Source organism: Onychomys torridus, chromosome 11, assembly GCF_903995425.1.
Source record: "Onychomys torridus chromosome 11, mOncTor1.1, whole genome shotgun sequence".
NCBI classification, from domain to species: Eukaryota; Metazoa; Chordata; class Mammalia; order Rodentia; family Cricetidae; genus Onychomys; species Onychomys torridus.
The window spans coordinates 23,397,238-23,411,174 of NC_050453.1; the positions used below are offsets into that span (position 1 = coordinate 23,397,238).

Consider the following 13,937-nt stretch of genomic DNA (forward strand, 5'->3'; position numbering starts at 1 on the left):
TAGGTCAGGAGGCCCAGTTAGCCACTAGCTGACAGAAAGTAATCATAGTGAGTGATAGGGTATCTGAAGGATGATAGAGAGATGCACAGGAAGTAATAGGGAGGAACTTAGTGGGGTGGGTTCTTTTGTTTTGGCAGATTGGAAGGACTCACTCTTTCAGAGATGCCAGCAAAGAGAGAAGATCAGCTAGTTGCTACTCAACCTCTCTGAGCTAGCAGGTTTTCACCCCAGGCTTTGACTCCAGGGTCATATTAATAAATAAAATGATAAAGATTTAATTAAAATTTAATTAATTTGGCAGCAGTAATATAGCCAGTGCCTGTTTAAATAGAATTCCCACCAGGCAGTGGCTTTAATGGCTAGGACACTGCCACAGAAGTAGGCCAATGACTACAGAACCACATCTGCTGGCTAAAACAGCAGCAGATTAATGTGCAGCCTCTGTGCCCAAGAAAAATATCAGGACAGGGTGTCTCTTCACAGCAATTGAAACCCTAAGACAGTGGCCCTAGTGAAAATACCTAGTAACAGGGAATAAGGGTCCTGAACTCTCTATCCTCTGTAACCAGACAAGTCTTCCAATGGAAGGATTGGGACACCAACCTATCTACCAAACCTTTTACCTACAATTTGTCCTGGCTACAAGATGTGCTGGGATACAGGTGGTACTGAATTTATGGGAATGGAAACCAATGGCTGGTCCAACTTGTGGCCCAGGCCATGAGAGGAAGCCCATGCCTGACAATGCCTGACAATATCTGGAGGGCAAGGAACAAGAGTCTAGATAACCCAGAGACCTAGAATAGAACCAAATGTGACTAGGAGGCAGTCAATGAAATGATTCCTAATGATATTCTGCTATACTCATAGACTGGAGCCTATAATAATCACCATCAGAGAGGCTCCATCCAGCAACTAATGAGAGCAGATGCAGAGTCCCACAGCTAAACATTAGAAGAATCTTGGGGAATCCTGTGCTAGACTCAGAGGAAGGACTGTAGGAGCAAGAGTGGTCAAGAACACCACAAGAATGTGGCCTACAGAATCAACTAACCAGGACTCACAGAGATTGTGCTAATTAGGGATCCTATATGGGTCTGACCTAGGTCCTCTGCATATGTTATGGTCTCCTTGTAGAACTAATAAAGTGGGAGTGGAGGTTGTCTCTAACTCTTTGGCCTGCTCTTGGGACCCTCTTCCTCCTACTGGATAGCCAGCATTAATATGAGGGGATGTGCCTAGTCTTATTGTAACTTGATATGCCATGTTTGGTCTATAGCCCTAGGAAGCCTGTCCTTTTCTGAAGGGAAATGGAGGAGAAATGGATCTAGAGGAGAAGTAGGTAAGAAATGGATTGGGAAGAGAGGAGGGAGAGGGGACTGCTGTCAGGATGTAATATATTTTTTCTTTTTTTTTTAGATTTATTTACTTATTATGTACGCAGTGTTCTGCCTGCAGGCCAGAAGAGGGCACCTGACCTCATTACAGATATGTGCTGAGAATTGAACTCAGGACCTTTGGGAAAGCAGCCAGTGCTCTTAACCGCTAAGCCATCTCTCCAGCCAGAAAAGAATCAATTTTTTAAAAAAGAGTATTGCTACATCAGGATTCACAGTCCTGATATCTAAAGAACAACCAACCAGGGCAGCAGAAACTCTTTTGAAATCTCTCATGCCTGCACAAAAAGGATTCACAAAGACACCAAGCCTGCAATGAACATGATTTATTCTCCTTTCCTGTGTCATTAGCATTCTAAGCATTTTTGTTACCAGGTAAGTTTTTCTCCATGCATGTGAGGCCACAGACTGGAGAAGAAGTCTGGGTCCCACACCACAAAGTTCTCAACGATAGAACAGAAGAACAGCTGCTTCAGTTATCTCCCGGCTACTGCTGTACCCAATGTGAGTTCCATATCCATTCCAATCAAATGCAGAGAAGTCCCCACACTGCCGAGGGTTACCTTCTGGGAAGAATCCTCCTCCACCAATGCAGTTCTGGAAAAGAAGGAAGAGAGGAAATAGCAATGAGAGGTCAGCTGGTGATATGGTTCAGATATGAAGTGTCCTCTCCAAAGGTGTTGTGCACTGAAGACATGGTCCCCAGTTAAGTAACATCCAGAGGCAGGACTTTGGGGAAGGCTTGACTATAAGGACCCTGATTTCAACAACTGGCTAATCATTAATGGGTTCACAATTTTGAACTGACTATTGGGAGGTGGTGAAGCTATGAATGGGGGTTGGGTATCTGGTTAGAGGAAACAGATCACTGGGAAAGGAGGTGTAATGTGTTGGGAAAGAGTGGGGCATGTGCCTTCATGACACAAATGTACCTATGTGAAAGCAGAAGTTAGAGGACAATCTCCAGATGTTGTGGGTCCTTGACTTTCCTCCTTCTTTGAGACCGGTTCTCTTCACCACTGTGTTAGCCATGTTTGCTGACCTAAGAGATTTGGGAGGGTCCATGCCTCTGTCTCCCATCCCTCTCTGGGGGACACTGGAATTACAGACACCCTACTACTGTGTGCAGCTGATCACCAGACTTGTACCCCAAGTTCTTTACCCACTATGCCATCTTCTTACCCACAGTGAAGCATGTCTTTGAAGGTGACTTGCCTTGGCCTTTCATGCTGTTTCTCAGCTTCCTGGCCACCATTCACTAGGCCACACTGTTCTGATATGCTCTTCCAGTAGGATATTTTTGTCTCACCATAGGTCTAACAACAATGGAGCCAACTGACCACAGGCTAAAATCTCTGAAAGAATGAAACTAAACAAGACTTTCCCATCTTAACCTGTTTCTCTTGTATGTTAATCAGAGGCAGAAGGCTGACTAATACAGCTGATGAGCCCAGACACACCTTAAAAGACAAATTCAGTGAACTCTTAGTCCTTCATCAGACTCTCCGTTGGTGGTATCACTCTGTTTGATCCATAAAACCCTTCATTGGCTTTAGTGGCATCACTGTCTCTTCCTTCATTTCCCTCAACTTCTCTGAACCTTTGTTCTCAGGTTCTCTAGCTAGACTCTTCCTTCATGAATTCCTTAAGCACCACTTCCCAGAGGAGACACATGTTCCAGTTCCTTGTAGCTTGTGTCAACCCTCTGCCTTCATTTAACCAACTATTCACTGTTGGCTCAAACTGTCTATCTGCAGTCCAGAAGTGTCTTTAGCTAAAGATCTTAAATCCATCAGCCATTCAAATCATTATTTGGACATTTCAAGCTCCACATGAAAAGCAAGGTTAGTTACAGCCATGTGCCACTTAATAAGGGGGATTTATTATGATAAATTCATTGGCTGTTCTAACCACGGTGTAAACATCACAGGGTGTCCTCAAACCATCTAGAATCACTATGATGCTTCTAGGCAGTACTACCACATGAAACCACTGCACCACTGTAGCAGAATATGTTCTGTCACACCAAGAAATACTAGTGTGCTATTACAGAGAAAGATGATTATAGACAATGAGAGCATGTTGCAGAGTTTGAAAGGTAGAGGAAATCAATTGGAATGTTTCTACCACAAGGAAATGCATGTTTGAGAGACAGACAGGCTTAACCTGATGTAAACATTGCATGATCTATTTGTGTATTGACCTATCACAGAGCATCCTCTTAATATATAATTTTATGTTATGAGTTAAGTAAACTTAATTTTAAAAGATTTTTGTAAATGGTATTCACTCGGGCTGGAGAGATGGCTCAGAGGTTAAGAGCATTGACTGCTCTTCCAGAGTCCTGAATTCAATTCCTAGCAACCACATGGTGGCTCACAACCATCTGTAACGAGATCTGGTGCCCTCTTTTGGCCTGCAGTCATACATGCTGTATACATAACAAATAAATAAATCTTTTTAAAAAATGGTATTCGCTCACCCAAATGAAAACCATAAGGTTATCCTAGACATCTCTTCCCATTCTATGTATTTGTCTGGTCTTAAATTTTCAATCTCCTGTGTTCATTGGCTCCATACATGGGTACTGCCCTACTTCATGCTTTCATTTAGACCATGGAAAACACCTTTCTTTGTGCCTACTCTTTCCCCCACTCAAATTTGACATTGTGCGATCAGTGTCATTTTAACACACAAAGATGATAAAGTTAGTCTTCCACTTTAAAATGTATTGATGACTCCCGTCATTTATATACGGTATAAACTCACTAGGGCAATGTAAAAGTTTCTTCTTGATCTAGTTCCTGTTAACACTTCCTAAATCAGCTCTTGCCTCTACCCTACATCCATCCCTACACCAGAACAAAAACACAGCTTCTTCTCCCTCAATACCACATGCTAACTAAACACTGGAAAACTGGAATACGCTATTCACTCACCCTAAATTGGTCTGCACCATAAGCTTGTGTCCATCTTCCAAGACTCAACTCAAAACTACCTTTCCTATAAACTGGGTGTGCTGTCACAGGCCTGTCATTCTAGCACTGGGAAGCTAAAGACAAGAGGACCAGAAGTTCAAAGATATCTTCACTGAATAGTGAGTTTAGAACCAACCTAAGATATATGAGACCTGTCTCAAAAACAAAAACCCTTTCCTGCAGTCAGTACTCTGTCATTCCCAGTGCTCAGTGTAGCCCCTAGCTATTGTTAGTTTGTATGTTTGTATGTTTTGTGTCTTGCTTTCTTTTGTTTTATGGCACATGGAACCAAAACCCAGGGCCTTCTGATGTTAGGCAAATGTTTTACCACTAAGCCATACCCAAGCTCCTTAGTTTATATTTCTATTGTACTTCAAACATATCAGAAAACAATTACACATTTGTGTGACTGTCCAACGGTATGTCTCCTGTGCCATCACAGTGTAGGTGCTCAACAAGCTATGATAAACAGTAAGCAAATAACACACTGGCACCTGTGCACACACTACCTTTCATATTCTTCAGACATGACTGAAAGGTGAATAGGAACCAGATTTTCACAAGGAGACCTTCCCTTTCATTATCTCCATCACTCTCATCACAATCAGCAGGCCTCCTTGTCAGCAAAGCTTCTTATCCTACCAGGAGAATAGACACTCTGATGACCAAGGAATGAAATATGAAAAAGGGCCACCTGTCAGGGGCTCAGGATCCTTTTCTGAGACTGTTATTTGAGGAGGTCTGGCTTCCAAGAGAATCTGTTATTCTTGGCAATTCCCACCTCATTCTGCCTTGCCACAAACTAGAAAAATAAATAAATACACAGAAGAGTCTAATGACCCCAGGCTTAAGGGAGTATCAGGCAGCTGCAGTGGAACTGAGTGCACCTCCCTCCCAATCAGTCTACACAATGACCACTAACCACAGAAAGTGCCTGTGATAAGGAGGTGGAGAGCCTGGGTGAGGTCTACCAGATGTCCACAACTTTTCCAGTAAATCTTCCACACAATAAGTTTCTGTACAAATCCTGGAAAGGATACATTTCACTCTGAAAGCTAAACCCTGGGTAGAGAATGACAATACCTGGGGACTCTCTGATAATCTCAGACTCCAAAGGCTTCCACAAGACTTCCTGAATATAAGTGTCACCCTGACTCCAAGTAACTGAGTGTTTTATCCTAAAAGCTAAAGAAACAGCAACGGTGTATTAGAAGATGTAACATTGACTTTGGTCTTCAACCAGACAGGATATTTGTATTTAGACAGAAGTTCTGATCCCAGCTACAAGGTCACACTTTCACACACATGCTCACACTACTATGACAGTCTCCCACGCTCAACACACACTGAAAAACTCAGTCTAACCACAGGCCCACTCGGTCCCTAGTAAGACTCATGAGTTTGGAGTTAGAGAAATGGCCCAGCAGTTCAGAACTCTTGCTGCTTTTGCAGAACGATCCAAGTTCAGTTCTCAAGCACCCATGTCAGGCATGTCAAAACCACATGTAACTCCATTTCCAGGGAATCTAACACCCTCTTCTGGCTTCCAAGGGTGCCTCTACTCACATGCATATGCCTACACACAAGCATAAAGGTATATACACAATTTAAAAATAATTTTAAAAAGACTCACAGCTTCAGAATTACATCCAGTGACCTTCATGCCAGCACACAAAGCACTGGCTGCTCTCTCATTATTAAACACTCTGAACTGAACAAATCCTGCAGTGAATTCCTCTGAAAAGATAAGGTTAAAAAAAAAAAAAAAAAAAAACAGCATTCAAAGAAGATTCTAGAAATCTTTGTTGTAAGGTCAGTGCAGAGATTTTCAGTGCCAGGCACAGATTCTAGTTCAAGACATTAGAAAAACTGGGTGGAGTCTGACATTATCGTGGCCAGTGACTGAAACATCCCAACCACAAATGTAGCTAACAGGAGGCTTTTCCAAATCCCAGAGTTCAAGAGTGGGTCTTCAAAAAGACCCCAGTCTGTGGAAGGCTTGTGTGAAGAAATTTAGTAACCCAGAAGACCACACTGACAACCTCCAATGGACCATCACGACAGGTAGCAAGTGTATTGACTTTGGTCTTATCACACTTTCCTTCTTCCCTTTAATTTTAAACTTTCATATACAAAGCAGAAACAATAAGAGTTTTAAATTACACAGCACAGGCCCAACTTCTATGAAGGGTTTGTGCTGCTGTGGGATAATGCTCTTGTACACTGATTTAATAAAACACTGATTGGCCAGTAGTCATGCAGGAAGTATAGGTGGGGCAAGCAGACTAGGAGAATTCTGGGAAGAGGAAAGTTGGAATCAGAGGTCACCAGCCAGACACTGAGGAAGCAAGATGGCCAGGCAGAACTGAGAAAAGGTACCAAGCCACATGGCTAAACATAAATAAGAATTATGGGTTACGCTAAGTGTATGAGCTAATCAGTAATAAGCCTGATCTAATAGTTCAGCAGTTATAATTAATATAAGCCTCTGAGTGATTATTTTAAGTAGCTGCAGGACTGCAGGCCTGGCAGGATCAGAGAAACCTTCCGGCTATACTGTGCCACCTTGGATTTTTTTTTTCCCCGAGACAGGGTTTCTCTGCATAGCTTTGGAACCTAACCTGAAACTCACTTTGTAGACCAGACTGGCCTTGAACTCACAGAGATTCACCTACTTCTGCCTCCCGAGTGCTGGGATTAAAGGCGTGTGCCACCACCACCTGGCTGTCGCCACCTTGGATTTATATTAAATAACACGATAGTCACCCCTCACAATAGAAATAAAACTCTTATTTTTGGTGTTGTTCTATCCGGTTTTGTTCTGTTGTTCTTCCCCTTTCACGTGAACCTGGTCTGTTCCTAAGAAATCACTGGATGATATCAATGTTGCTAGAATTGATTCCATAGCCAAGTTTCCCCAAGGCAAATGCACACTCTCCTGCTGATGCCCTGTGCTTTCATGCAAACTCCTGGACCTTCAGTGATCCAATCTCCTAGGCTGTAAAATGGGTTAGTAATAGTTGAGATCCCAAAGGAAAGCAATTGAATGAAGTGAAACAAACACATTCATATAAGAGAAGCAGGCTGTCATGGATGGTAAATGACAGTTAGTTATTATAACTAAATTTATCAAGTGTCCTGCAGAGGGTTCAGAGAAGCATTAGACACTCACTCTGGCCAAGGGGCGAGTAATAAGCGGCTGTCTTCTGAGCATCACCAAAGTCGTAGACCACAGGTATTGCTGGGCCATTGTCAGTCCAACACTTCCCTGCCCCATATTTCACTGGGTACTTCTACAAGAAACAAAAGAAGTCCCTGGGTAAGGATGGCAGCATCGGCACTCACAAGAACACTGTCCTGTGTTGAGAAGCACAGCATGTATCCAGTGACCGAGATTGTTTCCAAACCAGTCAGGAAAGAAAGAATCCTTTCCTTTGTCTGTGTCTCTCAGACACCCTAGACCTTCCCCCTTTTCTCTTCTCTTCACTCCTATTTCTCTCTTTTCCCCGTACCCCTACCTTTGCCCTCCTTGGCTCATTACACTTTAGAATAAGGGAAAATGAAATACAACCCACCCAACCTCAAACACCTGCTTCTCTCTAAACCTTTGAAAAGCAGCCTCAGCCAGCAGTCTCCAGTACCTGGTATAGACCAAACAGATTATGGCCCAGGTGCTGCAGGAAGCCAGTGAAGGTGCGGTACCTCAGCAGGGAGCTGTTCCTCCAATTGTGCAGGGGGGTCTTGTTTGGCACATGCCAGATACCCAGGTTCTCAGCCTGGATGTCGAAGTAGCCGGAGTTCTGGAAAGCAACCAACAACTGAGCCTGACCAGACCAGGAGATTTCACTAAGCAAAAGACCCACATGCAGGGCTCTCAGCACAGCTGATATCTCTGGGCTCCAAGTGGACCGATGACCAGCCATGCTCAGATACCCTCATTTCCAAGGACAATGACCCCAACACCTACTTACCTAAAAGCCTACTTGTGGAGATGTTGAGATTCAAGATAAGTGTTTTTCACTTCTTTAGCACTATGTTGAAGAGCAACCATGCAACCCTCTCCCAGGCATGCTTGAACTACACTCACAACCTCACCCTTTCCCAAGTGGCTACAGAGTGTACCAACCTTGTAGTCATCACTTGTGGCCCCCTCTGCAGACCCAAAGGTGTTGTAGTTGGCCCAGTTGCCGTCTCCCCTCTGGGTAGTCGATTCTGCTGCCTTGCTGACTGGACCAGCGATCACCCACTGTGCACTTCCCACCCATGTTGTTCTCATGCACACTGGCCACCAGGGTCCATCCACCACCTGCAGTGGTCATGTCACAGAAGGTCTGGTAGATGACACCATTCTCCGTGCGGAGGAAATAGAGGCCATCTGTAGAGAGAACCAGTCCGCAGTCCTGGGTGCAGGCTCATTGTCCATCTCTGCTCCATAGGCAGAATGACTCTAGGAACTACAAATATGGCTAATGTCTCATATCCTGAGTGTCCTGTCACAGGTGTCCCCGGGGATCTGCCTGAGTTCAGAAAGCCATCCTTCTGTGATTAAGGCAGAACATAGAATTATCCAAACGGACAGTGATGTATTTCTAAAGTGAAACATAAATATTATCAAAGGACTTTGCAACTCCACTCAGCAGATACCCAAATAACTGGGAACAGGACCTCAGATATGTACATTCATGTTCATTACAGCTCTGGACCCAAAACCCGAAAGGAAGAAACAATCCAAGTATTTCTCTTCAGAAAAAGGAATTAGCAATATATTCTGTGCTGTCTAGTATGCAGAATATATATCACATACTTTCCTATGTATCCAATAGATCAAAAAGAATGAAGTGGGCTGGAGAAATGGCTCCATGGTTAAAAGCAAGCACTGCTCTAGCAGAGGACTTGAGTCAGTTTCCAGCACTCATACTTGTCAGTGTACAAGTGCCTGTCACTCCAGCTCCAGAGGACTAGATGGCCTCTTCTGAACTCTGAAGGTACCTGCATACCTGCACATACATGTACACATGCCCACACAGAGACATGTACATCTAAATAATAATAATAATAAATATTCCTAAAATAAATTAAGTATTCCTCAACACATATGAGCCTTGACGTATACTAATGAGACAAGGCAGATTACTCAAATGAGGGTAACAAGAATTGACAAATTCATAGAAGTAGGAGACAGAACAGCAATTCATAGGAAACACAGGAATTTATTACTTTGTGGCTGCATGATTTCTATTTAAGGAACGAAAACTTTCTGGAGATGGATAGTGGTCATCCATACTGTTGTGAAAGTCATTCTTGACTCTGAAAACCCTTCAAATTGGCTCAGTGGCAATTTTTATCCATTATGTACATTCTATCACATTTCTATATCAAAAAGAAAAGCTGTTCCAAAAGACAAAACCCTGATTTCCTAACTGGATTATTTGTTGTATTTTTGAGACAGGGTCTCCCCAGGCTGCTTTGGAACTTTCAATCCTCTGCTTTGGGCCCCCAAGTGTTAGGATTACAGTGGGGTCTTCAAATGCTTCGTCACTCACCTTGTGCCCCAGTCATCTCTTGCTTGATTTCCTTGCAGCTTCTGAACAGAGAGGAAAACACAGGATTGGTCCATCTGTTGGTATCCAGGTTCTCTTTAACTAGAGAAGATGCAGAATTTCATTCTCATGTGACACCCAGACTCCCCTTGTCATTCACCCTAAACTCATTCCAAGATTTCTCAAAGCCTCACTATGAAAACCAACAAGATTTGTAACTAGGAAGAAAAACAAGAGATTTGAAGGTGTGGAGAACTTTGTGTCCAAAGTCCTGAAAGAGGAGAATAAAGTGAAGTCCAGCTTTGCAGTAGAAGAAATGCAGGGAGCCTAATGTGTCTGAAGCATGGGTAGTGAGGCTGACAGTGCAGAGGCTTGACCAAGAGACCCTGGACAAAAAAGCCTTACAAACTAGCCTCAACTCTGCAATGTCCTCTGAGAACCTAGAAGGATGGAAACAAACAAGAACTCTGGGGTCAGAACTACTCAGGTGTAACTAGCTCCATGTTTACAAGTCAAGTAATTTTGGATTGTATTTATTGTGTCTTAACCTCAGTTCCCTAGAGCCTAATACTGAGCTGACAAAGACTACCATGTGTAGGTCAAGTAAGACGGCATTTAGGGACTTTCCTTTGCTGTGGGATTTCTTTCTGTATGCTGTGAATATGTGTTGCTCTGATTGGTTGATAAATAAATCTGTATTGGTCTATGGCAAGGCAGCTTAGAGGCAGGCAGAAAATATAAGCAGATAGACAGGAAGACGAGAGGAGAGGAGAGAGACGCCAGCCTGCCTCTCAAGGAACAACATGCCAGCAGACCAGTAAAGCCACAGAACACGTGGCAAAACATAGATTAATAGAAATGAGTTAAAAATTTAAGATATAAGAGCTAGCTAGCAAGAAGCTTGAGCCATAGGCCATCCAGTTCATAATTAATACAAGCCTCTGTGTGTTTACTTGGGTCTGAGAGGACCAGGCGGGACACAGAAAAACTTTTGGCTGCATGCCTTTTTCCTTAAAACAGCAGTGAAGTTGAAATAAACATTTTAAAACAATGGTGAGTTCTTGTAGAGAGTAGAACTGAAGACAACATTCTCTGGGCACAAACAAGACCATTCACTTGGTATTGAAACCCTAAAGCAAAGGTCCTAAGCATAGGTAGTGACTAAGGACAGGGCACAATTCTTGCAGAAGTTCCTCACAAGTAAGCTACACATAAGTAAAGAATCTGGAACAAGTATCTCAGCAATCTCACTGCCACAGACCATTTCCTTAAGAGGCAATCAACACCCAGCCTACATCTCAAAGGCATCATCTCTTTGGGGAATGAACTAGGTTTTGTTTGTATGTCTAGGTATATATAGGTATGTGTGTGTGTGTGTGTGTGTGTGTGTGTGTGTGTGTGAGAGAGAGAGAGAGAGAGAGAGAGAGAGAGAGAGAGAGAGAGAGAGAGAGAGAGAGAGAGAGAGAGAGAGAGAGAGAGAGAGAGAGAGAGAGAGAGAGGAGGGGGGAGAGAAATCCACAATTAAAGAAAAATAGGCCTTTAATTTGTTAGAGAGTAGGGGTGGGGGATAATTGGGAAATGTTGGAAGGAAAAAAAGAATAAGAAAATAATACAATTGTATTTTATTGCACAAAGTTATTTTTTAAATGCATGATCAGCTGAGCTGTGTGAAACCTGTCTTTAAACCCATCACTCAGGAGGTAGAGGCAGAGGCAGGCAGATGTCTGAGTTTGAGGTCAGCCTGGTCTACAGATTGAGTTCCAGGAAAGCCAGGGCTACTCAGAGAAACCCTGTTTCAAAAAACAAACAGTAAAAGAAGCATGACCTCTGGCTCTCAGAGACCCAGGTCCTGGAAGCAACCCAGTCTAGTGCTGACTGCCTTTAAAGCTAGAGGTGACCTGAGAAATCTGGGGTCCTGTAGCAAGAAATCTGGGGTCCTGTAGCAAAACTCACCTGCCGTGCACCCTCTGGTGGCCAGGATGATAAATAGCAGGAAGCTGAGTTGGGTCATGGTCACCTAGAGAAAAACAAGACAAAGGTCACTCCATCCTGACCATATTTTTCCCTGATCCCAGTCTCAGCTCCTATCTAGTCCTTCAAGGACCCTTTCCCTTTATTTAGCTCAACACATTTTGGCTATAACAGTGACCTGAGCCAAAATCCTTTCCCATCTGTTCCACAAACAGCAACCACCTTCCCTCTGTACCTGGCGGGAGCTGAGAGTTGCTGAGTAATAACACAGAGCTTTCTCTTCTGAGGCTCCTGCCTGTGTGAGGCTCTGGACCTTTTATGGGGAAAGGCCAGCAGGCCATAAGCTTACCTTCTGGCAGGATGCCTAGTGTAGATAGAGCATCTGTTTATTGTAGGGTAATTCTGAGATTAGCAGGCTCTAAAGAACAAATATTAAGTGTGGTTTACTAATATCATTCTCAGTGATATTAGTGATTTGGGTTTGGTATACAGTTTGTGTATTTCCTGTAAATTAATATTTTTCTTTAAAAAAAAATTCTAACATTTACCATAATCATCATTCATAGGTGTAGCCGGAAGATTTCCTGTGTCCTGCCCGGCCCATGGCTGGAACAAATCTCTCCCACTCCCTCATCCTGAAGCTGCTTAGTCCCAAGTAAACACACAGAGGCTTATATTATTTACAAACTGGACAGCCTATGGCTCAGACTTCTCTCTAGCTAACTCTTATAGCTTAACCCATTTCTATTTATCTATAAGTTGCCATGTGGCTTCATGGCATACTGGTACTTTTACATCTTGCTTCTCCTGGAGGCAGCTCCCAGCATCTCTTCCGCCTCTCCTTTCCTCTTCCTGTCTCTTTGGTTGGAATGTACTAACCTATTCTTCCTCACCATTGGCCAAAGAGCTTTATTTATCAGCCATTCAGAGCAACATATATTTACAGCATACAGAAAGACACAGCACATAAAAGGGAATTTTTTCCCAGTAGTGTCCATTTTGAGACAAGGTCTCATGTAACACACCCTGGCTCAAACTCACATATAGCTGAGAAGGACCTTAGACTCCAGATCCTCCTGCCTTTACCTGCCAAGTGCTGGAATTTTAGGTATGTGCCATCAATCCTGGCTAGAAAAAAAAAAGGAAACATAAAACAAGATTGTGAAAGAATAATTTCAGAATAAATACAAACATTTGCATAAAATAAACTTAGTGGCATACAACACTAACTCTTTTGTCCTTAATTTTTCTCATATCTGCCACAAACTAGTAAAATTTTACCATAAACTGCATTGGGGATTAAATCTATAGACACCATCTCTGATGCTACTTCAAATGTACACCCTTTTCCCCTGTTATTCTTCAGTTTTCAAATCTTCCCTCTTGGGCTATGAGGGAATTATTCAACTTCTCCTCAGTGATACAACACCCATAATACTTGACTTCATTTTATTACTCAGCTAGCATTTCAGTCCTCAGGAAAAGATTAAGTTTTGTATCTAAGGCAGTGGTTCTCAACCTTCCTAACGCTGTGATCCTTTAATACAGTTCCTCATGCTGTGGTGACCCGCAACCATGAAATCATTGTCATTGCTACTTCATAACTGTGACTTTGCTACTGTTATGAATCATAATGTAAATAGCTGGTGTTTCTGGTGGTCTTAGGTGACTCCTCTGAAAGGGTTGTTCAACTCCCCACCCCCAGGAGTTACAACCCACAGGTTGAAAACCATTGGTCTAGGCAAATATTTTCTGTTTTTTAGGTTTAAAAGACTGGTTTACACAAATCGCTCAGGTATATTGAAAGGATAAAATAAAACAGAGGCATATGGCTTTCTTGGTAGAGTGCTTGCCTCACATTCAAAGCCCTGGGTTCCATCCTTAGCACTGCATAAACCAGGTGTGGTGGCACAAATCTGTAACACCACGGCTTGTTACCATGGAGGTGGGAGAACAAAAAGTCGACAGTGTCATCCAGTGTCATCCAACAGGACTGGAGCACATATTAAGTCACAGAACTGTGACAGCATACACAAGACCTACATAAATTC

The 13,937-nt window shown here is 42.9% G+C and overlaps 1 protein-coding gene across 1 annotated transcript; it reads right to left on the reverse strand.

Annotated features, from left to right (window-relative positions):
• Window positions 1-1,841: 1,841 nt before the first annotated feature.
• LOC118593526 (intelectin-1a-like) lies at window positions 1,842-11,941 on the reverse strand. The gene is given in 8 exon segments (XM_036203059.1): window positions 1,842-1,994; window positions 6,009-6,112; window positions 7,548-7,668; window positions 8,017-8,175; window positions 8,502-8,570; window positions 8,572-8,750; window positions 9,919-10,017; window positions 11,869-11,941. Coding segments are annotated over 8 exon segments (942 nt in total). The 5' UTR covers window positions 11,927-11,941.
• Window positions 11,942-13,937: the final 1,996 nt, after the last annotated feature.